The following is a 26173-nucleotide window of genomic DNA, read 5'->3' as shown; positions in this document are numbered from 1 at the left end:
CCTTTCCACGTGACCCCTGTGCCCTGTTCTAGCCCCAGACCCTCTCAGGGGCCCTGCCACACACCCCTGGTCTCCTTCCGGGCGAACCTCTCTTCCTGTGTCTGGAGCGCCCTGCTCCGCCCTCCTCCTTTCCCTGGGGGCTCCTGCCACACTTCAGGTGGAGATCACATCCCTTTCTCAAGCTTCCCAGTTCCCAGGACAGGGTTGGGGCCTCCACCCTCTGTGTTCCCCCTGAGATTGTCTGCATTGTTACAACCCTGGACATAATTGGATTGGAGTTCTTCCATTGACAGGGCCGATTCTGCCATCAGGTTGAGCTCCTGACGCACAGGGCCTGTGCCTTTCTGAGCAGCCCACATCAGGCAGGCAGCTGCAAGCACAAACCACTTGTACTTATACTTCACTTGTACTTGGCATCTTAGAGGCTTCAAAACGTTAGATGGAGGCTGGTGAGTGTTTGGAGCCTGATGATTTAGTTTTCTTTATCTGTGACATTCTAGTCTCATTTAAATTATTCTCCAAAGGCGATCTAAATCAAAATTCAGAAATCTCATTTTGTGGAAATAATTAAAAATCAGAAGATGTCACATAAAAACTGGAATTTCTGGCTTCTCTGGGAAATCTGAATCCTGAGCCTCTCCGAGCCTGCCTCCCCCTGCTGACAGCCAGTGCAGCAGAGCAGCGGCCCTTGCCTGGGGCACCTCCTGGGCCAAAGCCCCATAGTCCTCACGCTCCTTCTTGTCCCCCTGGAACTGAGGCTGCCTATCAGCTGCCATTTATAAGTGAGAAGACACTCAGCTAGTTTTCGTATTGGAGGGTGTTTTTTTTTTTTTTTTTTTTTTTTGGTTAAATCTTCTCCTCACCCATGTTTTTATCCAGCCCCTTGACCACTTCACTCATTTAGCATCACCTGCCCGCCCCTTCAAGATGCTGGGCCACATGTGGATTGTGATTAAACTGTCAAAACTCTTGTCTGCATTTATAATGAGTTTACAGTAAATGTTATTAGTAATAATTTTAAATCCAACTCAGATACTAGGAAATATTTGAAAACCATTGTCTATATCGTGCAAAATTTTATGCATAGCGCAGTATACCAGAACTTGCATATTTTAACTGTTTTCATCTTGAAATGTCTCCCCAGGAGACACTGTACATGGTGTTCCTGCCGTTTCATTCAAAATCATCTTGTGAGTCACATGAGAAAACTGGTGCCTTAGCTTTAAGGCGACGCCTGGCTTTCAAACCAAAACAATGTTATCCAACCTGAAAACCAACCTCGATCACCAGATTCGGTGTCTCATGACTTCCAGCTTTTTGCAAAATCAAAGTCATTCTCAGAAGGAGGCCAGGGCTACGGTTTGCTCAGAGCTGGCTGTGTGCTGGATCCCTCTGGAAACATTTGCACATATGCTGTTTCATTTGCTCCTTGCAGCAACCTTAGTTCATTCTTCATCACATTCTGCGTGGCCAGGTTGGTCTGCAGTTTGCTTTTAAATTGGAAGCATTTGAGCTAGTGACCGTTGTGTTATCTTTCAGTAACAGTTCTTAATAATAGCTACTGTTTATTGAGTGCCTGGTACTTATGTGCTGGCTTCTGCGCTTAACATGTGCAACCTCTGTAATTCTCACGACAGCCTGTAGAGATGGATGCTATTAGCCTTATTCTGTTTTGCAGACGAGGAAACTGAGACACATAAGATATAAATAGCACAGCTAGGATCTGTCTGTCTCAAGACTCTGTGCTCCTAATTAGGAGGACATACTGCTTCTCTCATTATTTTTTACGCTGTTGCCTTCTACTAATGGACCAAACAGTCACGTTCAGTTGGAATGTGCACCCCAAGTGGAGGATTATTCACTGCCAATCATCAGACAGCTCATACTAAGGTGAAACTACATTTAATGCTCATATTGACTAGGAAGCTTGTGAGAGATCCTTCAGCCAGAATGCACTCAGAATGCCAGAATTTGCTCAACTTCAGTAAATATATACTCACAAATGTGTTAAATTCTGAAAAAGCTGCTCACTGCAAAGGAGGGATGCATTTTCTCCTGCTGATGTTGGTTTAACTTAGCGAGTTCAACAATACAGCAAATGCACCCCCATAATCAGTGATCACTTCTCTTAACAGTTTATCATTTATTCCTTCAGATGCTTTTATGAATGTTCTTACCTATCTTTTAAAACTTAACCGCATGAGGTGAGTCATACCTAATGTCTGTGTTATCTTTCTTAGCAACATTGAACTACTGCTGCCCCTTATCAAGCACTTCATAAAAGCTGCAGCCCTGCACTGTGCTCTTGTCACACGGAATCTTTTCTCACGGTCACACTGATGAGAAAACTAGGGCTTGGAGAGTTGCTTCACAGCTAGTTTGTAGCAGAGCCAACCCTGACCTCAGCTTAAAGCCCTTTGTGCTAACACTGCAGACCTAGCCAACTTCTGAGGAAAACAATTTTGTAAGAAGAGCCAGGTGGATCTATCCAAATGAACGGTGTGTGTTTATGTGTGTGCATTTGCAACATTTATTTATTTTTCTTTTAACAGCAAAGTACATACAATTTATATCAACCCTTTGGAAAGTAGACAGCTCTGTGACTAAGCAGACACTGTTTGACCTTAACATGATTATTCAGATACCTCCGTTATAATAAGCCTTTTGCTGTATTTTCTTTTGTCTATATACATAATATCTCTAAATTTAGATACGTGCTGATGTTGCTGGTTTTTTTTTTTTTTTTAATTTTTCCTAACTCAAATTGGCTGATTCACAGTGTTTTGGTTAATTTTTTTTTCTGGAGTTTCCGGTTCTTTGTTTTTTGTTTTTTGTTTTCATCTAATACCAAGAGAACTCAGTCTGTGAAGTGGAGCTGATGCTTCCAGCATAGCCGATGCTCCTGGGTCTCCTGTGGGATCTGTCTGTGCTGGGTCCTCATGGCGTTTCTCCCACAGTGCTGCGTTCAAAATGGAAGAGGACGATGCGCCCATCAAGCGCTGCCCCAAGTGCAGGGTCTACATCGAGCGAGACGAAGGCTGCGCCCAGATGATGTGCAAGAACTGCAAGCATGCCTTCTGCTGGTACTGCCTGGAGTCTCTGGACGTGAGTACGGCCTTCAATGTCACCTTGCGCATTTAGCTTTGAGGTTTAGATTTGGAATGAGAAAACTAGACCAGCTATTTCCTAAAGAGCTTGGTGCTTACTCCTGTGGAACAGCGAAGGAACACTGTTTGGTGTTTCTCCTGGGTTTGGGAAAACATTAACTCATGAGCGCCACGGTGACCGAAGCCTCTGTGACTCGTATGGTTCTGGGGCCTAAACACTTCATGGAGGTTCAGGATCCAGCCTGGGATTTAAAGGGGTTTTAGGATCATAGATTTTGTCTAAGCAGGGACTGCCATTGTCAGTTTGGGCTGCTGTTGACATAATATCATAGATGAGGCAGGTTAAATGACAGACGTTTGTTTCTCATGGTTCTGGGGGCTGGAAATCCAAAATCAGGGTACACCAGATTTGGCTCCTGGGTTCTTGATCAGGGTTTCTTCCTGGTGTTCAGGATAGTGAGGACAGACAGAAGCAGGGGCTGGGGAGCTATTGGGCTTGGGGCCAGTTTTAAGACTTCATTGACACTCATGTCATCTACAGGGCAGGAAAACATGCAAACCCTTTGCTCTCTGGCAGAATGGGAGTTCTAGCTTCATATGGCAGCCTTCTCCCACATGTGCTCTGCCTGAATGTGTCTCAGACACACCACTCTGTGTATGCCTGCAAGAGCCGTGTCCCTGACAGGAAGGCACAACCTCCCAGGCCCACGCTTTTCTGGAGCTTTGAGGCCTGATGCACAGGTTGCAGCTATTTCACTTCTCATTCTCCTTCCTTGCCCATATTAGGGCGTGGGCATCTTGCCAAAATGATGAAGCTATGATTTTAGTTTAGAAGAGTTTATTGGTGCATACTTTTAAAGGAACTATAATTAGGCAGGGCATGGTGGCTCATGCCTGCATTCCCAGCACTTTGGGAGGCCTAGGTGGTCAGATCACCTGAGGTCAGGAGTTCGAGACCAGCCTAGGCAACATAGTGAAACCCTATTTCTACTAAAAATACAATGGTGGCATGCACTGGTAGTCCTAGCTACATGGGAGACTGAGGCATAAGAATTGCTTGAACCTGGGAGGCTCAGGTTGCAGTGAGCTGAGATGGCACCACTGCACTCCAGCCTGGGCAACAGAGCAAGACTCCATCTCAAAAAATAAAAATAAATAAATAAAACTATAATTAAATAGCAGACCTACTTATCTATTGAAACCATTGTAGCTAGGACAGTCCAAGCAAATGAAGTCGTGTGTCACGAAGGGACATATTTATGTCTGTTCTGCACAGCAAGGATGAATGTATCCAGTCCATCCAATTATAGTATTATGCCATTCAGGTCTCATTCGAATAAAGTGGGTTATGGGAGTGTGTGGCAGTCAGAACAAGTCCATGCTTCCCATGTTAGCAGTTCTTCTGTCCAGAGACTGTTCTTTCTTACCAGTGTTTCTGGGCAAGCGTTCATACCATGGGGCTATCTCAGAGCCGTTCAACGTGGCACCCAATGGCTGAGATGGGTTACCTCTGGCTTCCAAGGTGAAGGAGAAGTGGTTCAGACCAATGGGCAAAGTGGAATGAAGCACAGGCTGAGAGGTTTATCTAGAAGAAAATGAGTGTCTCTTTGAGATGGAATATTACGTATGATAACAGGTCTGTAATATAAAGGCTACCTTAAAAAATTAGATTGCTGCTTTTGGAATTGTTCCTTTAAAGGCCTGTTGTCTCTTTATGAATTTTGAATTACTAAATTAATAGTAGAACCTGATGTGGCTGACCAAATCTGGGTAAAATATCACCATCTTCTATCCTGAGGCTTCATTTTTACTTCCTAGGCAAGCTTAATGAATCCGCGTGACAAGATGAGTTTTCTTTAGCTCACGTCCTCAAGGGGATTTGTGGAGTGACATCTGAAGCCTTACCAAATTTTTTAGGGCCTTCAAGGTCTTATTTATTTATCTATTTATTTTTGCATTTTACTGTATTCCAGTTTTTTTTGTTTTTGAAAACTGATCATTGAGTTATGATATAATATCTAATATCTGGCCCACAATTTATTATTCTTTGTAACTTAAAGAAGGAAGAAAGTGAAATGTCAGCTTTCCTGCCCCTTGTCACAGAGCCCCTTGCGGGTCATTTAGGAGCTGCGTTAGAAAGGGACTGACAGAAGTTTGGTTTCCTCAGGCTGCTTGGACCAAGTGACAGGGACGAGGAGGGAAGCTGCTGTTTTTCTCCTTCCAGCACAGGAGTGTGTCTTCTCTGCTCTAGTCGCTGAGGAAGGCCCTCCCTGTCCAGCTCCACCCTAAAGCAGGTTCCGCCTCTTGTGGATGGAGAGGAACCAGGCTGTGCTTTGCCTCCATCGGAGGCATCATCCTCATGGCCGTGCACGGTTTCCTATGTTTTCTTTGTACATGAAGAAAAATGACCCTGTGGCCAGAGGAAGCGGATGTGAAGGAAGGGGAGTCTGCTGTTGGAGCCCTTTACCGAAGACATTAACAGTGATTTAGGACAAGCACGGAAATGCACTGCCTGAAGCCAGCCAAGAGCACTCAGAGGAGGGAGGAGGGCTTTCCATGGAGCTTTTCTCTCCTGTTTCCCCCAAGCGTGCTCTCTGGCACATGCAGACATCCAGGAGTTAGGAATATTTCAGACCGCCTCCTCCCCATCGAGGTCCTTACTCCCTCTCCTCCCCTGCTTCCCTCTCCTCATCTGCCCCTGGCCGAGCCCATCTCCCCTTGAATCCTCACTGCTTCTCAGCGATCAGTGCTGGCCCAATGTTTGCTATTTACTGCAGAAAGGGACATGTGCCGTTTCTTTCTTTTATGTATTTTTTGGCAGTAGATAGTTGATGTTTATTGAGGTGATTGTTCCAGATCAGCATTCTATAATTTGCTCTGGATACCTGCTTCCCTTAACACGCACAGCATTTCAGTGAGTTGGAATGAGGAAGGCCAGAGAGGTTTATCTTTCTCAAACTAGTAAGGAAGGGAACCAGCCCTGATCTTTCAGACTCTAAAAACCACGTCTTTGCGTTAGATCAGGCTGTGTCAAGGCAGAGTTCCAGTGGACATTTTAAAGCTGAAGGGGCTAGCATTGCTCTGGGGCATTTGCGCTTTCACCAGCCCTCTCCCGGACTGCAGCTTCCCGGAGCATGCACCATTGTTTCGTCTCACCCTGGAGGTGAATGGAACTTCTCTCTGAACAATAGGAGGAAAGTATTCCCTGCCACAGAAATAGATCCCCGTTCCTGCTGCTCCTGGGATTGCTAAGCCCCAGGGCTTCATCAGGAAATTAAAAATCACAAGTCAATCATTTCTATATTGTAAAACCATATTTGAGTGCTTTTATCAGGGGATAAGAAAAGTGCTTTTTAAATAAGCATTCATTTTGTTCATGAAATCTGACTGTGTGTCAGCAACTCTGCTCCGTTAGACCCCATGTGGGTCTGGTGAGATGAGGGCGGGGATGGGGGTGGGGGGTGAAGTTCTTGACCTTGAGGAGCTCGTCATCGCCCAGAGGAGCCCCGTAAGGCATGATCAGAACACAAGGCTATGAAGGAGGCTGCGTGGCTAAGGGTATAAAGTCCCTGTCAGCCCCAAGGAGGAGTCAGGAGGTTACTGGGTCTCGAGGCCACGGGGTAGCTGAGGACCTGAAGGCTGAGTGAGTCTGTTCACCAGGGAGGACAGAATGTGCTGAGCCAGGTTACCACCAAAGACCTGGGCACGATGAAGGAGGATGTGAACTCATACGTGGCCTGGCCAGAGATGCTGGAAAGATAAGGTGAGGCCCAGACGACGGCCCCTGTGTACCAAGATCAGGGGCCTGGCTCCCGCACAGGCCTGTGCTTCCCAAGGATAGGATGGATCAGAATCACTTAGGGAGCTTGAGGACTGGGCCCTGCCTCAGACCTCGGAGTCAGCATCTTCAGCTTCCAAAAGCTGCCCAGGTGACTCGGATGTGCAGCCAGGCTTGTCCGTGTCTGCTGGAAGAGGTCAGTAACCACTTCTCAACTGGGTAGTACACAGGATTTGGTTTGAGTTTCAGAAATGTTTAAGTTGCGTTTCAGAAACGTTTAAATTCAAAACCGTTTAAAGAGCCCACAGTGCCAGACATTGCGCGAGGCAGTCTGGAAAATGGAGGCGTACAAATGGAGAATGAGCTCATCTCAGTGGTGTGTGAATTAACATCAGCACAAAGGAAATTTCGGTTAAGAGTTCAAGGAGGAGAAAGCTCACAGTGATGGAGGTGGACAGAAATAGCCTCGTAGAAGAGAAAGGTGTGGCCAGAGTGACTTTGTGTTTGCCTGTTCCTGCCCTTCCCCTCACAGATGAGGTGTCTAGGTACAGAAGCGAGGCGGACAGTGGTAGCTGGGACCCCAGGCCCCAGCCAAAGCCTCCTGCTACTGCACCTGTAACAGCCAGGATTTGATGGCCCTCCATTCACTGTACGTTCAGACACCAGGAGGCTTGACCCCAAAAATCAGCAAACTCAAAGCCGGTGTCCTCCCCACAAGGAGAGGAAGGTCGGATGCATCCCCCAAACTATCTTACCAGAGTTGATTGAAAGGAGCAGAAGGCCGTGACCCCTGTCCTGCTCCTCCTGTTTTTTGGAAGAGTGACTTCCTGTTCCCTGAGGCACACTGGGCCCTGTGTTTATTTGCTCTTTTCTGAAAAAGCAGCTGTCATTTACAGCCTCGGTAAATGAATCAGCAGGCTTGCGCCTCCCTGGTGCCATGTGCCTCACCATCTCCTTCACTGATCAGGATGGAAAACAGCGCCTCCCGGTCCTGGAGGCGCAGAGGGCTGGGTATAGACATGCCGTTCCCCTCATGCCCGTGGGTAGTCGTTGAGATCTGGGTGCCAAGCGCTGAGCTGGGGAACACGGAGAGAGCAACTTGTGTGAGGGTCCCAGCCCCAGGAGATGGAGGTGAGGTGGAGGACGCCTGGAGGGAGGCGTCCACGGGCGTGCCCGGAGTGCAGAGGGCCACTGCCCACTCAGGATGGTGTGAGAAGATGCAGATAGAAAGTGCTTCCCGGGCTGGATCTTGAATCATGAGAAAAATCGAGTGGCCTAAGTGGAGAGGAAGCACTTTCTAGGTGAGAAGCCTGACTGGACGGAGGGGGATGGGCCAGCAACAAAGAAAATCATCCAATCCCGGGCATAGCCCTGTCACTGCAGCAGGAAGCTGCCAGGGCAGAGGGACTCTGGTGGAATTACACACAGCCGGGGCCAGCAGGAGCTCTTTGGAGCAACCGTGACCTGCGTGTTCAGTAGCCCTGTGTTCCCACGAGATCCCTTCTTTCCCACAAGCTCAGAATCCAGCCACTGTGCGGGGAGGCCCTTCTTTGGGCTGGGCCTGAAGTGTGCTCCAAAGCTCCCTCTAGAGCCCGAAGCTGTGCTGTCCAGGGCTACTGGGTGATGAAGGGAGGCCCTGGGGAGGAGTAGCCTGGGCCTGCAGTGGCTGTGGCCAGGTGTTCCCGGGTGCGCGCCCTTCCCTGTGTCACCTCCCTCATGTCTCCACTTATCGTGAGCATAGGAGAAGAAGTACATCAATGGCCGTGATACACACCGAACTGAGCAGGGACCGCTCGTTCACGCTGTCTCTGTCTCTGCCCCTCACAGGATGATTTCCTTCTGATACACTATGATAAGGGACCCTGCCGGAACAAGCTGGGCCACTCCCGGGCATCTGTGATCTGGCATCGGACACAGGTAGGAGGTGATTCACCTAGAACTTTGATCTCAGACAGAGAGAGACTGTGTGTGTGTGTGTGTGTGTGTATCTTTAGTGTTTCCAGACTTGCCTATAGGACAAAGGTCTCCTGGATAGAAAGAGCTAGTAGATGTGCTTCCTGCTGGGTTTTTGCTGGTATAGGGTTATCCTGATGGAAGCCCTGGCCCAAAGTTAGTGTCAACGTGCATCACATTCGTTGTCTGATGGGCCTTCAGCATCAGACTTCAGATCGCTTGCATGGGACTCATGGCCTTGGTCATGATCTACTGACCATGTTTAGGTAATCCTTGCCTAGCACTTAACAAAGAGCTTTCTCTTGAGGCCCTGAGATAAGCAAGGGAGTAACAGGAATGGATAGCAAGGAAGGAGTGGAAAAATTCCTAGGTCAGTGGTCCCCAACCTTTTTGGCACCAGGGACTCACTTTGTGGAAGGCAGTTTTTCCACAGACTGGGCAGGGGGACGGATTTGGGATGATTCACCACATTGCATTTATTGTGCACTTTATGTGTGTCATGATTACATTGTAATATATGATGAAACAATTCTACAACTCACCATCATGTGGAATCAGTGGGAGCCCTGAGCTTGCTTTCCTGTAACTAGATGGTCCCATCTGGGGGTGATGGGAGACAGGGACAGATCATCAGGCATTAGATTCTCATATAAGAAACGTGCAACCTAGATCCCTAGCATCAGCAGTTCACAACAGGGTTTGTGCTTCTATGAGAAGCTAATGCTGCCGCTGATCTGACAGGAGGTGGGGCTCAGGCGGTAACGTGAGCGATGGGGAGCAGCTGTAAATACAGATGAAGCTTTGCTCATTTGCTCCACCCACCCCCCACTGCTCACTCCTGCTGTGCACCCTGGTTCCTAACAGGCCACAGACCACTGCCAGTCAGTCCATGGCCCACAGGTTGGGGACCCTGGCCCTAGGTAGTAATGCCTGTGCAGCCTTTGGAGTTGATAAAGGACCCTCGTGTTGCTTAATATTAACGTGTGCTTTCAACACATATTTATCACCTACTATGCACTGGGTACTGCTCTAGGAGCTGGAGATACAGTGGTGCGTGAGACAGTACGTCCTTCTACGGGGCCTACGTTCTGTTTAGGGACAGAGATGATAAACCAGCAAGCACACGGAACCTAATAAATCAGCTAGAGGTGATGTGATGGGGAGGTGGTCAGAGATGATGAGTAAATCAGTTAGAGGTGATGTGATGGGGAGGTGGTCAGAGATGATGAGTAAATCAGCTAGAGGTGATGCGATGGGGAGGTGGTCAGAGATGATGAGTAAATCAGCTAGAGGTGATGTGATGGGGAGGTCAGAGATGATGACTGAATCAGCTAGAGGTGATGCGATGGGGAGGTGGTCAGAGATGATGAGTAAATCAGCTAGAGGTGATGCGATGGGGAGGTGGTCAAAGATGATGACAGGGACAGACCCTTTTAGGGCTTGGCAGGCCACAGAGCAACCCTGGATCTTGTGCTGGGTTTGTGGGAAGCTGCTGAGGGATTAGCAGCAGGAGGCATGTTGGCTGCTGCTCCCTGCCTGCTTCTCGAGGCGTGAAGGGCTCAAGTCTGTGACTCATTCACGACATTTCTCAGGAGAGCCTCTGAGGCAGGTGTGTCAGCCTCATCTAAAAGATGGAGAAGCTCAGTCTCGAGGCAGTCGCCAGGATGAGGGAAAGGTCCACCTACAACGGCACTTCCTGCACAACCTCAAATGCCAACCATGTGGCAAAGCGTGTGGGCGTCCGCCGCGGGGGATAAGACACGCCTCCCATCAAAGAGCAGATGCTGAGCATGCTTGGCCTCGCAGGCCGTAGGTCTCTGCTGCAACCGTCAGCTCCACCTGGCAGCACAGAAGCAGCCGACGGGACGTCAGTGAGTTACCTTGGCTGTGTTCCAGTGAAACTGTTTACACAGGCAGGTGGAAGTGACTGTGGCGATGGTTGCGTAACTCTGTGAACACACTGGAAACCATTGAATGTGTACTTTAAATATCTGAATTGCGTGGTACGGGAATTATGTCTCAGTAAAGCTGTATGGATAAACAAAACAGAAACAGATGATGAAGCCGGATTTGACCCAAGGGCCATGGCGTGCTGCCCTCTGGTCTAGAAGGTTGGTTTGAGCTCCTCTGACTGTTTTCTCTGCCCTTGGCCTTGCATGGCTTGAATCCACACCCCTTCCAGATCTGCTCTGGCTGCTGTGACAAAGCACTACAGACTGGGTGGCTCAGAACAGCAGAAACACATTGGCTCAGTCCTGGAGGTCCGAATTCTGAAATCAAGGTGTCAGCAGGGCGCTGCCTGGTCTGAAACCTGCAGGAGAGCCCCTCCTGGCCGCCTCCAGCTTCTGTGGTTTGCCAGCCATCTATGGCATTCCTGGACAGATCAATGCATCGCTGCAATCCTCCGTCTTCCTCCGGCTGCCTCTTCCCTGTGCGTCTTCACCCCGTCTTCCGTCAGTGTCCAAATCCCCCCTTTGTATCAGGACATCAGCGGTACGGGATTGAGCCCCGTGCTAATCACCTCGTGGTAACTTGATTGCATCTGCAGATACCCTGTTTCCAAAGAAGGTCACATTCTGAGATACTAGGGGCTAGAACTTCAACATACTGTTTTGGGAGGACACGATTCAACCCATGACGACACCTATGCCCACCTCCCCACACAGCACAGAAACTGCCACGAGGCTGCGTTCCTCCCCTGCACTTGGTTTGCCCTGGGCTGTAGGTAGGGGTTGCCTGGGTGCTGACTCAGGGTGGCCGGCATTTGCCCAGCCACCGTGTGAGTGGATGCTGTTGTGTGTACGTTGGCAGAAACTGAGTCACAGCTTGGTGAGAACTTGGAAACCATTTCCCAACTCTGGCAGTTTCCCTGTAGAGAAGGTGAGTTCCGGGTGAGAGCGAGTGCTTTCCACAGGGACCCTGGCTGGCTGTTGCTGGGTGCTACGCCTTTCACATACTCAGGCTGACCATCCTCATATGTAGTTTGCTCTGGAATCTGCGGTGTGAACAGGGCTCAGCGAAGGCAGCCCACGTGCGGCCCAGGTGGCGTCAGCTGGGGCAGCTCTGAAGCCGGGCAGGAGCCCCTGCAGGCCCGCACCCCATGCTTCTGGTGCTTGATCTGGCTGCTGGCTGGGGCCTCAGCTGGGGCTGGCAGTCGGATATCCTCACGCCATCGTGCCCAGGAGCTGCCAAAGGCCCAGTGCTCTGACTACCTGGGACAGCCTGAGCACGGGTCTTGGCGGCCACATCTTCCCTGCTCCTCCAGGCTCACTCTGAACTTCTTTGACCTGCAGCGCCCGTGCTCTCCCTGCCTCTCTGCTTTGCCCCGGCTGTTGCTGCCACCTTGGTCTTCCTCACTGTCTTCCTCTGCTTCTCCTGTTCCTGCCCAGCTCTGCACATCCACACTCCAGCCCTCTCTGTGACCCAGTCCAGGTGTGACCTCCGCGAAGTCACTTGTGCCTGGTTGTCATGCAGGAAGCCCTCCCCCCACATGGCCCACCCTACTGCGGTCACAGCCCAGTGCTCATCTGTGTCTGATCTCTTAGGATACAAAAAAGTGCTCTTGAGAGCAGAGACCTGTTTTGCTCGTCTTTGTAACCTCTTTGGCACCAGTCCTGTGCCTGGGACACAATGATCTTTGGAAGTAGCGCACGGGCAAAATCGTGAATGACCCATTTGGCCGTGGGTGTTGACTCGCAGTCCTCTCCACAGGGCCAGTGGTCGTCATGCCTTCGGCAGCTTTCTACACATGGAGAACTTCACTGGGGCTGGGCAGGGAGCTAAGGGTTGCTGTGTCCCTGTCCCAGGACCATGACAGCTGCTTTAGTTTCTGATTCTGCTCCCGGTGAGGAGAAGGTGGAAGGGGATGACTTGGAGCTTGTTCGTCCCCATGCAGACAGGAAGGACTTTTTTTGTTTCTCTTAGGGAGGGACAGGAGTAATACCCCCTCTCTAATGACACCTAACAGTTCTTCCTTTCTTTGAAGGCAGAGGTTGCAGTGATCCAAGATCGTGCCACTGCACTCCAGCCTGGGCAACAGAGCAAGACTCTGTCTCAAAAAAAAAAAAAAAAAAAAAAAGAAGTTCCAGTTTGCAAAAGTGCAGTGGGACCTGGAGCGATAGTGTGTGGGGAAGCAGAGCAGGCAGGAGTGCCAAGGTGCAGCAAGCGACAGCATGCAGCGTTTGAGTGGATGCCCACCCTCCTTAGGAGCCCTGGCTTTGCTCGGACTCTTCTCTGTCTGCCTTTTGGAAACAAGTCCATGTAAAGAGCTCGCTTCTGCCACCTCCTGCCTGTTTTCGGGCTTCCGGCATCTCCCTTGCCCTGTCCTTCCTCCGGGCTGCTACGGCACTGAGCACGCTGCCAAGTGCAGTGCTGGGAAGGAAACCGGGCAGCACGAGGTGCCTTTGTGGCACGTGCACCTGCCAACCTGCCAGGCTGTAGGAAACTTGGAAGATCGCAGGGCAGGGTGAGACATGAGAAGCCAAGAATTATTTCTTGTTGATAATTCAGCAAGCTGGAATATTCGAGAAAAATAGTATGAAATGAGTGGCACCTAAATCAGACCATAAAGGTCCTAAATGCTGGATGCTGCTGAAAGTGCTTTGGAGGAGGAGAGGACAGTGTGAGCAGAGGCACAGAATGGGACACTGCGGGGCCGGCTGGGGAGCCTGCGGGAGTGCAGCTGATGGAAAGTTAGGGGCAGAGTAGTGATTGGACTTGGAGAGGGTGTGGTATCATGCTGTAGACTTAAGTCTGTGTGGCACTAGGGAGCCACAGAAGGTTTTAGAGCAGCAGAATCAAATGCTCAGACAGGGCATAACCTGAAGACTTCTGCTGATCCTCTTGGTCCTCTACATTTGGCCTCCCTTGTCATCTTCATCTCTACAAAGCAGAATCTGCCAGCCTCGTGGCCTCGGAGGAGCCCTGCCTGCTCAGGCTGGCCTGCTGTTGTGCCTTCTCCACTCCTGTGTCTCTCTCTCCCTGTTCTGTTCCTTCTCCCTGTCAATCTATATCCCTCCCGTCCGTTTTTAAGGCTCTGCTCCAGCTCCTGCTTCTCTCTTTACCTGTCTCTAACCAGCCCAGGCCACAGCACGTGCTGAGCAGCGTCTTTGGAATCTTACTTGATTGTAGCCCCCAGGGAGACATGTACCAGGCATGGTGCCTTGTAAACCCTACAGATCCCTGCGCACACCTGCATCGACATAACTTACCCACTCTGTGCTCCTGCATTTTCTGTTCTGCTCTGTTTGCTAAAGTCGTCGTCTTGACCCACCAAATTGCTTTACCATCCTACAAATGGGTCAGCCGGGCCACCCTCTGTCACTGACCCTGCCGTGGTTTGGAACTTCTTGCCTGAGTTGGGTTTTGTAGGTTTCCTGGGGAAACATTTCTCTGTCACACAGGGGCTTGCTCAACTCTCACCTCAAGAGCACTCAGAACATGCCCTGAGTTCAGTGTCCTGTGATTCCCGCAACGTTCAGGGTCATTTTGAAAGGGTCCTTCTCCTCAGTTCTTCCTGCCTTTAGATGTGAAGCTCAGTAAGATTATTCTAAGAGATCTGGGGGAAATCCAACATGTCTCCTTGAAATTGCAGGCTGCTTTCATTATTTGTATGGGAGCAGAGGTTTTGTATGCCCCCTGTATCTTACCTGGTGCTCTTGTCAAATGGACCTTTGGAACAAGTGCTGTAAAGGAAGAATTGTCTTTGTTGCACCAAGTTATTGTACAGTTTGTTTCATCCCAAGTGATACATTTTTTATTCAGTATAGCAGAGTCTTCTGTTGAAGCAAACGAACATGAGAACCAGCAGAGTGGCCGCGATGGCTGCAGGGTGGGCAGATACCTCATGTGGAACTGACTGTGCAGTTGCTGGAGTGAGCGTGGGTGCTGTGAGCCACACCTGTGCCCTGTCCATCTGCCCTCTTGTACATTCGCTGTACACACGACTGCATGAAGTGCTTGCCGGCCTTTTTCCAGCGCTATCCCAGAAATCAGCCATCATGTGGAGGAGCGTTTCATTTTCACTGGAGTAACCTTACTTCCTTAGGACATCAGCATCTGACAAGGGAGAATCTTACCCCAAACCAGCTCTTCCTTCTCTTCTGAGAAGTGAAAGGAAACTTGCTTTACCCCAGTCCACCTCCGATAAAGAGCTCATTTTTAGCCATAGGATGGCATTTACTAAAGCCAGCTAATAACTGGTCTGTGTTCACACACATCCGTGGAGGGGCGCAAAGTGATAGTTTCAGAGGCTGAGCTGAAGGGCCAGGCGTTCCTTCCAGAAATGCTTGTGTTCTGGAAGCCATATGCAGTGACTGTTCTAAGGATATTTCCCGCTGAGATCAGTGAAATATGCACGATATATCTCTTGTACTTAATACCAGGATGCTCAGCTCTGTCTGTTTTAAACAAATATTGGACCTCTGGAATAGCTTTTTGGGTATAGATTTTGCATCTGTGAAGTGAGAAAATCAGTCTGGATTATAATCCAGGGATCAAATATGATACCGTGATTCTGAACTTGTCTGTGCCACCTTCAGGTACCTAGTTTCAGTACATTAATAGTGTTCCATTCACCTTACCAGATCTCAGATTTTGGCTTAGTTTTTCCAAGCCCTTGAATGTGGTTTGTAGAAGAATTCTCTGGGGAAACCATTCAGAACATGGTCAGTTTATTTTCAACTGGCTCATCCCATGCATCTGGGTTGGACATTTATTATGAGAGTGCCGGGCTGTGCATGGGAACTTACGATGGTTTGTAGAAAGGGTGTTCTGGCTTTAGGTAGCATACAGCTAAGAAACTTCATGGAAAGGGGTAACTGTTCCTTTAAATCTTAGGGTTTGCCAGTACGAACGAAGCTGTACTGTACAGATTCTCTCTGGAGCCTGAAACTGTTTCCCCATCCGTCTGCCTTCTCTGAGCAAGTATCTGACACACATCCACAGCACACACACACACACAGTGATTCTTTCTGTTTTGTGATGTTTGCTTCCTGTCTCATTTTTTTCACTGCTGGCTGCATAACTCTGGCAATACCTGAATATGCCTGTCACCCATTGGCAATACGCTGGGTGACCAACTTCTCAAACAGCAGGCAGATTTCGACACGAGGTGGACCGAGTGAAAAGTGAAGATGGTGTGTGATTGGCCAAGAATGTGATCATTTGGTCCAGGATTTTGGCATGATTTTGACTGAAAAGAATGTGTGGCTCCTTCGAGACTGACAGTTGTGTGCCAGGTAGTCGAGGTTGCCCAAAATTGCCCTTCAGATAAGGTAGAGCTTACTGCATGTTGTATGCATTCTGCATATCAGCATGCACATGATTTCAGTAAAGCACGACCTGAATTCACACAGGGTAATTCCACCGTCGATATGTTGTTCAGACAAATGAACGTAGCCAACTGGGCGGCAAGCATGGATTCCCAGCATTAGCACAGTCTAATGGATAAATGCAATGTGACATAATTTATTAAATGCAGTCTAGTTTATAAATGCGTTCACGTACCTGTGTGTGTTGGTTTTCAGGAGAAATCTCAGCCGAGGTGTACTTTCTTCCACACATCTGGGATGCTTTAGTAGAGTCTCATATTTTAGGGCTGATAATGGCCCATTAAGGTCTTTTGCTTCCATTGTTTATTTTATAGATGAGAAAACAGACCCAGGGAGAAGTGAATGAAGGCTGAGTTGGAATGAGAACCATGTGCTGGTGCTTGCATTTACTGGTCACACTGAACACTAGGTGGCGGTCTAGCCCTGTCTTCGGTCTCAGTTCTGCAGGCTGCGTGCCTGGGCTGGAATTCTGCGAATGGCAAGGCTGGCTGGAAAGCAGGCTCTGTCCCTCTTTGACCAGCCGTGCCGCCTGACTCAGATGATGGCATGTCTGCATTTGAGGTTATTTCTTTTGGCCTTTACTCATAACTAGGGATAAACATGTTTTCAGACAAAAATCAAAATACATAACAGTCAATATTGGGCTTTAAACTCTAGGAAGGACGGGGGCCAGGTCATTCTCTGACGCACTACGCCTGTGTCTTTTCTGTTTTCTCATCGGAAATGAACTATTCCAGTCTTTCTTCTGTAGTAACAACCTGCTTGTCTCCGTTATCTCAGCCACCTGCCACTGGAAACCCTCCGTTCCCCTAGCAAATGGTGTCTGTCAGTCACATGGCAGGGGTGTGGGGGGCTGCACCCCTGGAACCTGTTGGCAGTTTCTGTAGAATGTCTTGTTATCAGTTGATTAGATCTTGGTCTTTTTCTGCCAGACAGGGTGTTCCTCGAGGGCCAAGATGTATGCACTTCTGTATTTGCAGCATCAAGTGCATTGTCTGGAGCAGCGTGGCTGCTGAGAGGAAACTTGTTAGTTAATTGGATATATAGATGTATGGATGTTTGGGTGTTTAGATGGAAAAGGGTGGAGAGAGCGAGAAGGAAGGGAAAAGAAGAGGTGGAAAAGAAGAATGAGGGAAAAATGAAGGGAAGAATATTATAGTGGGTTGATGGATATATAGTGGGCAGATGAGTGGTTGGGTGGGTAGATGGAGGGTGTATGAATAGAAGGGTGAAGACTGGTGAATTGATGGGCAGATGGATGATGGTTAGATGGATAGATGGGTGGATGGATAGGTGGATAGGTGGATGAACAAATAGATGGGTGGGTGAGTGGGTGGATGGATGAATGGGTGGATGGATGGATGGATGAATGATGGATGGATGGATAGATGGATGGGAGTGGATGGATAGATGGATAATGGTTAGATGGATAGATGGGTGGATAGATGGGTGGATGGATGGGTGGATGGGTAGATAGGTGGATGAATAAATAGATGGGTGTGTGAGTAGGTGGATGGGTGAATGGATGGATGGATGGAAGATGGATGGAAGGATAGATGGATGGGAATGGATGGATAGATGGATAATGGTTAGATGGATAGATGGGTGGATGATGGGTAGGTATTGATTGGTGGGTGGATGGTTGGATGGATGAATAGTTGGATGGGTGGATGAGTAGATGGATGGATGGATAGAGAGATGGATGATGGTTAATTGATGAATAGGTAGATGATGGCTAGATGGGTAGATGGATGGATGGATAGATGGATGGATGGGTAGATGGATGGATGGATAGATGGATGGGAGTGGATGGATAGATGGAAAATGGTTAGATGGATAGATGGGTGGATGATGTCTCGGTATTGATGGGTGGGTGGATGGTTGGATGGATGAGTAGATGGATGGGTGGATGAGTAGATGGATGGGTAGGTGGATGAATAGATAGAGAGATGGATGATGGTTAATGGATGAATGGGTAGATGATGGCTAGATGGGTAGATGGATGGATGGATAGATGGATGGATGGGTGGATGGATGGATGGATGGGAGTGGATGGATAGATGGAAAATGGTTAGATGTATAGATGGGTGGATGATGGGTAGGTATTGATGGGTGGGTGGATGGTTGGATGGATGAATAGTTGGATGGGTGGATGAGTAGATAGATGGATGGGTAGGTGGATGGATGGATAGAGAGATGGATGATGGTTAATTGATGAATGGGTAGATGATGGCTAGATGGTTAGATGGATGGATGGATAGATGGATGGATGGGTAGATGGATAGATGGATAGATGGATGGGAGTGGATGGATAGATGGAAAATGGTTAGATGGATAGATGGGTGGATGATGTCTCGGTATTGATGGGTGGGTGGATGGTTGGATGGATGAGTAGATGGATGGGTGGATGAGTAGATGGATGGGTAGGTGGATGAATAGATAGAGAGATGGATGATGGTTAATGAATGAATGGGTAGATGATGGCTAGATGGGTAGATGGATGGATGGATGGATGGGTGGGTGGATGGATGGATGGATGGATGGATGGATGGATGGATGGATAGGTGGTTGTGTGGTTTACACGTTAGCTCTGGAACCTACAGGCCAGCCCTCCTTACCTCTACCCCTTTGTTTCCTTCTTCCAGGTCGTGGGCATTTTTGCTGGATTTGGGCTCCTGCTCTTGGTGGCCTCGCCTTTCCTGCTCCTGGCCACTCCCTTTGTACTTTGCTGCAAGTGCAAGTGCAGTAAAGGTGATGACGACCCGTTACCCACCTAGAGGAAGCACGATGCTGGAACAAATCCCTGCCTCCGGGAAGCGTGGCTCTCCCCCAACCCTCCCCACCGCCCCCCTCTCACTAAACATCTTTCTTGCCTTATGTGCCCCATTGAGCTTCACAGTGTCAGGCTGGACGCCGTGATTTCAGGGACCTATGTCACAACGTTCGCTGAGGCCCCAGGTGTGGTCACCTCGGTGTGGGGAGGGGGAGGCAGGTGTGGGTAGGGCACATCCCCACAGATCAATCTCTGCAGATGACAGGGAGGCGCACCAGGCAGCTTTCTCTCTGTGGTAGACTAGGCATGTCTGGGGATGGCCTAAGAGACTTTCTCCTCCTTGGCTTCTAGATGGCTCCATGTTGCTGGAGAAGTCTTTTAAGGATTGTGACTCTCTTCAGACAGAATCTGATTATTCCAGCTTGAGAAAAGCACTCTGTTTATGACAACTGTTTTTATTACTAATGGCATTTAGTAAAATCCTTTTTAGAAGGTATTTTTTTTCCAACTGAGTAGTGAAAATCAACAAGGTGCATATAAACCATCCTATGCCTTTCTTGAAATGTGCATTTTAAGAAGTTATAGTTAAAACGACTTTTCAGGAGATTTAGAAAGCCTTATGCACTCTTTGTGTTTTTCTTGAAACTTGCTGTAATAACTTTTTGAACGCTGTAAGCTATGTACTGTTATCAATGTGGTTCCTATATTGTTGCATTTCCTTGATAATATTGACATGTTTAGAGGAACATCTCATCTCCATTAGATTTGCCTTTTGTTGTTTTCTCTCTCTGGTGATTCAGCTCAGCTCAAGGGTCTCATCCCTTCTCTCCCAAGTAGCAGAAAACGCCTTTTATTGTATTCAGTCCAGCCGCTTTGCTCGGAAACGGCTCTCCTCCAAATTGTTGCTGTCTGGCCTGTGGCCTGAGTCTTCAGGTAGACAGTGAGAAGAAAGCAGCCTTATCGATCCGCAGAGGTAGGGCCTCTTGGCAGAGGCTGGAGAACTCTGGGGGCCAAGGAAGAGCCTGCCAGATCTTCACGTTTTTAAAATGCTTTAGTCATTTTGAGAAATCATATATCTTACACGGTTCCAAGTCCTGTTGCTAACCGTTTTGCTCTTGTTGGGGAAAAGAACCTCCCATTTCACTTAGTTTTACTGTGGGGATTTTACCACTTGATCTTTCACAGGGCTGTCTGTGACCGTTTCCATGGCAGCAGGATGCAGGGATTAATAAGGAGAAGAAGTTATACATTACTCCACCATTACTCCAAGTTACACGTTTCACACACATGACTCCACCGGCTGGCTTTGAAAAGTGGAGAAAGTGTATTCTTTAAAGAGAATTTACTTCTAAAAGCCACAGGTGCTTTTCCAAAGCAAACTGCATTGAACTGAAAACTTCTAAAAATAACAGGCAAATATTATAGATATATTACAGTGGGATTTAAAAAATCTTGTTAAACATTCTATAAAGAAGTAAAACAAAAAATCCTTTTATCTCAGTTATTTGCTCATCACAAGCACATTTTAAAAATGCTGCTTTGTGTGTGTTTGACTTCTGCATTTGAGTATCAGTCTCAGGTCCTAGTTTACCTTCCCTGGTTGGAGATTTATTTCTTATTTCCTAACAATGAATTCGCTAGAAGAAACAGCATCACATCACTCTTCACCTCTCATGTTGATTTTCCTTATGAAACTGAAGCCATTTAGAAAATCCCTCTGTGTCAAAATTACATTCAAAACGCTCTCCTTGTAATTGCGATTTATAAGTTTAGTAACTCAATAAGAACATGCCTGTGACTCCCTTTCTGGATGAAACCTGGGCTGTGGCTCTCTGTAGTTTGTGGTGCTGTGATGGTGTCTACTGGTAGAATAGCTTTTTCTGGAGGTGGGTGGCAACTCCATGCAGGAGTCATTGGCTGGGCTTGAGCCCTCAGCCTGTGATATGTGGATGCAGCTGTCCAGCCACTGCCCTTTAAACTGCCCAGCACACATGGGAGGCCTGTGGCCCAGTGTCCACCATATGCTTGTCCTTCCTGCCTGAAATTGCTGCTGCCCATCGCATGAGCCCACACAGTAGCACCCCCATCCTTGGGATGAGAGTCAGAGCCTTTGGAAAGTCTGCATCCCCAGGGCTAGAGCGCAGATGACTTTATTTCTAGAGGGACAGGCTGTTCTCTTGGAGGAGTCTCTGGCCCAGTCATGCACATCTGTAGCCCAGCCATCCTCGTGCCTTCACCTCTGATGTGTTTCACGAGCACGTAGTTCAACCCAGATGGGACCACAGAGATTCTGGGGCCGGCCAGGGGCGGCCACATTAGCATCTACTGGCTCTGACTTTTTGTATGAAGCAGGCCTCAGTTTGCTCATTTTGATCTAGTGACAAAATTAAAATTGTCCATTTCCTATATAGATACCAGCAAGACCACTCTGGGATACATGAACTCGCATTTCCTTCTGTTTTAGTAAGGAATGCCAGACTCATCTTTGCTGGGAATACAGTATTAACCCTGCTCGATGTAAAATGTAAATAGCACACGGGCCCCTGGGTTTGCACTTTGGTCTTGCCATCACCCGCCAGTAACACCCGGGGAGTTCTGCGTTGAGTGGATGGACTTATTCCTATGAAGCGGCATAATTTGTCTCAATTGAAAAATGGCATTCACTCTTACAGACGGTGGTCACTGCAAAGCCCCGGAAGCACATGGCATGTGTTCACTAAGAGGCCTTGAATCCTGGGGAGTAAGGGGCGAAGGCCCTTAGACAACCACGGCTGCTGTACTGCCGCCCAGGTGGGGTGGCCAGAGAGGACTGGCCATAGCCCAGTGAACCTGTGGCTTATCTGAGGCCCTTGAGTAACTGACCACATTTGGAGCTTTTGCTGGACATGCCTGATCTCTTGGTCTGGCTCTGCTGTGTAGTCCATAGCCCAGCCAGATGAGTTTGCACCCTCACAGGAGGCCAGCACCTTGCAAAGATGCAGTCACCATAGATATCCACATAGCAGAGACTGATTAGGATCTGAGATGAAGCACTGGATTGCAGGAATAACTGTCCAAATTAGTTCTTCCTCCTCAACTCACAGGAGTAGCTGTGGACAGAGGAACCAACATCTGCCACCTCTGGCCTTTTCTTTCTTTCTTTCTTTCCTTTTCTTTTTTTTTTTTTTAGATGGAGTTTTGCTCTTATCCCCCAGGCTGGAGTACAATGGCACTATCTCGGCTCACTGCAACCTCCACCTCCCAGGTTCAAGCGATTCTGCCTCAGCCTCCTGAGTAGATGGGATTACAGGTGCCTGCCACCTCACCCAGCTAATTTTTGTATTTTCAGTAAAGACGTCGTTTCACCATGTTGGCCAGGCTAGTCTCAAACTCCTGACCTCAAGTGATCTGCCCACCTCGGCCTCCCAAAGTGCTGAGATTACAGACCTGAGCCACCGCACCTGGCCTATTTTCTTAAAGGGGAACAAATGATCTTGACGACATATTATTCCATAACACCAGTTTAGGACGCATGCCAGTTCCTGATTAGAACACAGGGCCCATGGAAGGGACTATCAGAGGTGCAAAAATTACTTCAAGATGAGTTTGTTGTTTTCATTTAATATTGCAGAAGTTAGAAGTCATTTTACAAATTTAGAAGAGAAAATTTTTTCTTGGTAGTGTTTAAAAATTAGGGGATTGAAAGGATCCAGGATGGGCTTTGTGTGTGTGTCTCCGATTCTCATTTATTAGTGAGCACACCTGTGTATATATATAATTCACAAGGAGATCATCAAGGGAAAACATTTTGCATGTGTAAAGCTTCATGAAGTTCTCTTTAAAAAATACCAAAGCTTGTTTATTTCTGATAATTAACCTAAGCCCTTATGAAAATAAACAAAATGAAGGGATTATGACCGGCATTACCAAAAACACCAAAAGGAACAAAGGGGCCTGCATTAAAATCTATTTGCTAATGCTTCACAACTAGGAGAGCATGCCGTCTTGATGTTTAAAAAACCCAGGGTCTTCGCCCTTCCTTTGATTTGTGCAATTCTGTCTTCCACAATTCCGGAGCCTTCAGTGAGGGGTAGCTACATGCCCCATGCCTGCCCTTTCTTTCCTTCCTTGCTCACTTTACTATGGGTGTATTTTAATCTTGTGTAAAAATATGCATGAATGAGTCATGCACATGTATACGTTATGTATTTGACAAGTGGTGGTAAAACAAAATCAAAACAGATTTGGTTTGTGTTTTTGAAATGTCAGTTCATTTTGTGCCACTAACACTGTGATGTATAAAAGAGCTGTTTGAATGCCTTTTAATGTTGTGTTTTGTACTCTGGAATTATATGGAAAAAGTTTGATTTGTAATTTCAATACATATTTTAAATGTATTGTGTCTTACGTAGTTTGTCCCCCCATCCCCCTTTAGCAGGGATTCCTTTTTAAAGCTATTTTGGCTGGAATACAGGTGATTTTTGTAAACCCCGCGTGGCTCCGTCTTTTGTAGATGCTTATTTGACTACTGGCCTGAAGATGGAAAAATATTCTATCTTCAATCTTCAATATTTAACCTATTGAAGATTGAAAATATTCAATATGGGAACTGGGGGTGGAGGGAGAAAGGGTGAGGCAGGGGAGGGATCTTCTATCACTGGGAAAACAGCTCTTGTATTCTGAGATTTTCTGTTTTAGGAATGTTCTCAACTCTTGGATGCCAAAATCACTTGGTTTATTGGGTGAATCAACCCGTCCAGCCATTCTTGGCTCCCTCTTGTGGTGAGAAACCGGTACTGCAGCATCAGGAGCATCTCATCCCCACTTAGGGCGCTCTGCCTCCGTCCACAGAGACAAGCGTCTTACAGACCTGTCACTTTCTATGGGATGCATCATGGAAATCAGGAGGCATCCTTTTCCTGCTCGGGGGAAAAAGTAGAATAAATATGGATCCTTCTCATTTCGTTGGAGAAATAATAATAAGCTGAAGATGTGGTGGTTCACCTTGATTTTCATTCCTCTCCCTCCAGCTTGTAGGATAATCTATACCTCATGCATTCATATGCTAAAGACTGGGATAGGCAGTTGGTTCCTTGTTCTGTGTTTAAATTTTACATCCATTCCTTGTATCTACAGGTACACATTAAGGGAGTGGATTTTGTTAACTGGTCATTCATAGTGGGCACTGAAGACTCAATATATTTGCCCTCAAGGAGCTCTTAGTCTCCAGGGGCTGACAGAGAAGTCAATCAATTATCATAAGAAGGTGTAATAAATTCAGTGGTAGATGCATGCTCAGCAGGCTGTGGACACACACAGCGCAGCCCTTCAGCCAGGCCTGAAGGTCAGGGAAAGCTGTCCAGAGGACGCCGTGTATGAGCTCGGTCTCGCAGACAAGTAGGAACTAGCCAAGCAGAACTGAGAAATGTGTTCAAAGGAAGGGCCCAGTTCAACAAGCGCACGGAGTTTGGTCCGACTGGCATGTCGGGGTTGGAGAGTCACTCAAATGTTTGACCTGTTTGGGGCACAGTGTGTGGAACTGAAGAACCGGACCTTCATTGTAAAAGCTGTACGGTAGGAGTGAGTTGGGGCCTAGGGCTGCTCTCACAAAGGACCACACACCGGGGGTTACAACAGAGCTTTACTGTCTCCCAGGTCTGGAGGTTGGAAACTGAAGGTTCAGGTATCTGCAGGGCTGGATTCTCCTGAGAGCGGTAAGGAGGATGCCTGTGTCGCTCTGCAACCTCCTGGTACTGCTGGCAGTCCTGGCTGTTCGTTGGCTGGTAGATGCACCCCCAGTCTCTGCCTGCAGGTTCCCACAGCATTCTCCCTGTGTGCACGCCTGTGGGCACGGCTCCTTCATCTAAGGGCAAGGTCATACTGGATTAGAGCCTACCCTGATGACCTCATCTTCACGCGATCATCTGCAAAGACCCTATTTACAAATAAGGTCATATTCACAGGTTCCGGGGGTTAGAACTTCAACATTTTTTGTGGGAAACACAACTCACTTCCATAGGAGGGAGCACGGACTCTGCCTGGGCCGTCTGGCCCCAGGGAGGTCAACCAGAGAAGGTGGACGGGCACAGCAGGTGGCGGGGCTCCGTTGCTGGTGGTGCTGCCTCCGGGTGCGGTCCAGAAGCGGTCCTTCCCTATGCTGGGTTGCACATCAGTTCTTCCAGCGGACCTGGGATGTAGGAATTGCCCCCCAGAAAACACTGCCAAAAAAATGACTTTTAAGCAAAATAAATCCATATTTGTCTGTCTCCATAGGTACATACATTTCTTTCTAAAAATCGAGAAAGAAATTTGCCAGCAAAGCGTCTTATCAACGTTAAAGAAAGACTCTTAGAGGAACCCAAATTACGGGGCGTAGAGGGTGGGAATGGCACTGACTTCGATAGCGTGTGCTTGTCTGGAAGGTCATTCTAAACTTGACCTTGTTTGCAGGAGGCACATGAGAGAATATAACGGCTGATGTGGCTCGACCACAAGACAGTGTCCACTACTCAGCTCAGCTCATCTCTGTCTATACCAGTGAGCAGCTCAGCCATTTATAAACAGCAATTGCTGCCCACGACCTGGTGTTTGTTACTCGCTCTTCTCTAGCTAAAGTCACCCAGGATTTGCATTTTTGGATGAAGCCAACGTCGAATGGGGCACAGAGCAGCAGGATGAAGAGAGCTGCAGTGGCTGCTATACCAGGGAAGGCTGGAGCCACATCGCAGGGGGGTGACTCCCCGTACATGTGACTCAGGCTGGGAGCACCTGTTTCCTGTTTGAACATTGGGATAAAAAGTCCCGCACAGGATTTTTCTGAGGATAAATGAGGAAATACCAAGTAAAACATAGAGTACATTTTGGTGACATATTAAGTTGCTCATGCGGTTCCACTGTGAATGGGGATGAGGCTCCCAACAAGGATACCCACTCAGCACTCCTGCTTCAAGCACAGAAGGACCCTCTTCCCTCCTGTTTTCCTTGTAGGACCTGAGAAATGAACAGCTCACATCATGGCTCATGCTACCCAGGGGTGCAAGGAAGTGGTTGTGCCGCAGCCTGTGGTTAATGCAAAGAAAAGTGGAGTCAATATTTTCATATTGGAAAATCTGAATTTGCAGTATCAAAAGTCATTCACTTGTTCTCCTGGGTAACTGTCTGGGTCTTTTTAAAATATATTTTTATTTATTCTTATTTTCTCTCACCAACTTACAAAATTCATTCAGAATGTGAATACATGTGATGTGTTTTT

The 26173-nt window shown here is 47.9% G+C and overlaps 1 protein-coding gene and 1 long non-coding RNA gene across 8 annotated transcripts in view; one reads left to right on the top strand and one right to left on the bottom strand.

The window, feature by feature from the left end:
- RNF144A (ring finger protein 144A) overlaps nt 1–26173 on the top strand; it is a 160129-nt gene that overhangs the window by 101771 nt on the left and 32185 nt on the right. For 5 of the 6 annotated variants that reach the window (XM_077958723.1, XM_028832005.2, XM_028832003.2 and 2 more), the window contains 3 exons: nt 2958–3105; nt 8713–8802; nt 18815–23409. In XM_077958723.1, coding sequence (XP_077814849.1) covers nt 2958–3105; nt 8713–8802; nt 18815–18946 — 370 coding nt within the window. In that variant the 3' untranslated portion in view covers nt 18947–23409. Of the gene's footprint in view, nt 1–2957; nt 3106–8712; nt 8803–18814; nt 23410–26173 lie in introns of those variants that run through there. The other variant, XM_077958722.1, reaches the window with a different exon arrangement.
- LOC144333625 (uncharacterized) overlaps nt 21612–26173 on the bottom strand; it is a 33707-nt gene continuing 29145 nt past the window's right edge. The window contains exons 2-3 of one of the 2 annotated variants that reach the window (XR_013402543.1): nt 24933–25139; nt 21612–24784 (exon numbers count right to left, since the gene is read on the bottom strand). This is a non-coding gene — a long non-coding RNA (uncharacterized LOC144333625). Of the gene's footprint in view, nt 25140–26173 lie in introns of both variants that reach the window. The other variant, XR_013402542.1, reaches the window with a different exon arrangement.

This window comes from Macaca mulatta, chromosome 13 (assembly GCF_049350105.2).
Source record: "Macaca mulatta isolate MMU2019108-1 chromosome 13, T2T-MMU8v2.0, whole genome shotgun sequence".
In the NCBI taxonomy this organism is placed as follows: Eukaryota; Metazoa; Chordata; class Mammalia; order Primates; family Cercopithecidae; genus Macaca; species Macaca mulatta.
The sequence above is the reverse complement of the archived record's forward strand: the minus strand, read 5'-3'. Positions and strand labels throughout refer to the sequence as shown.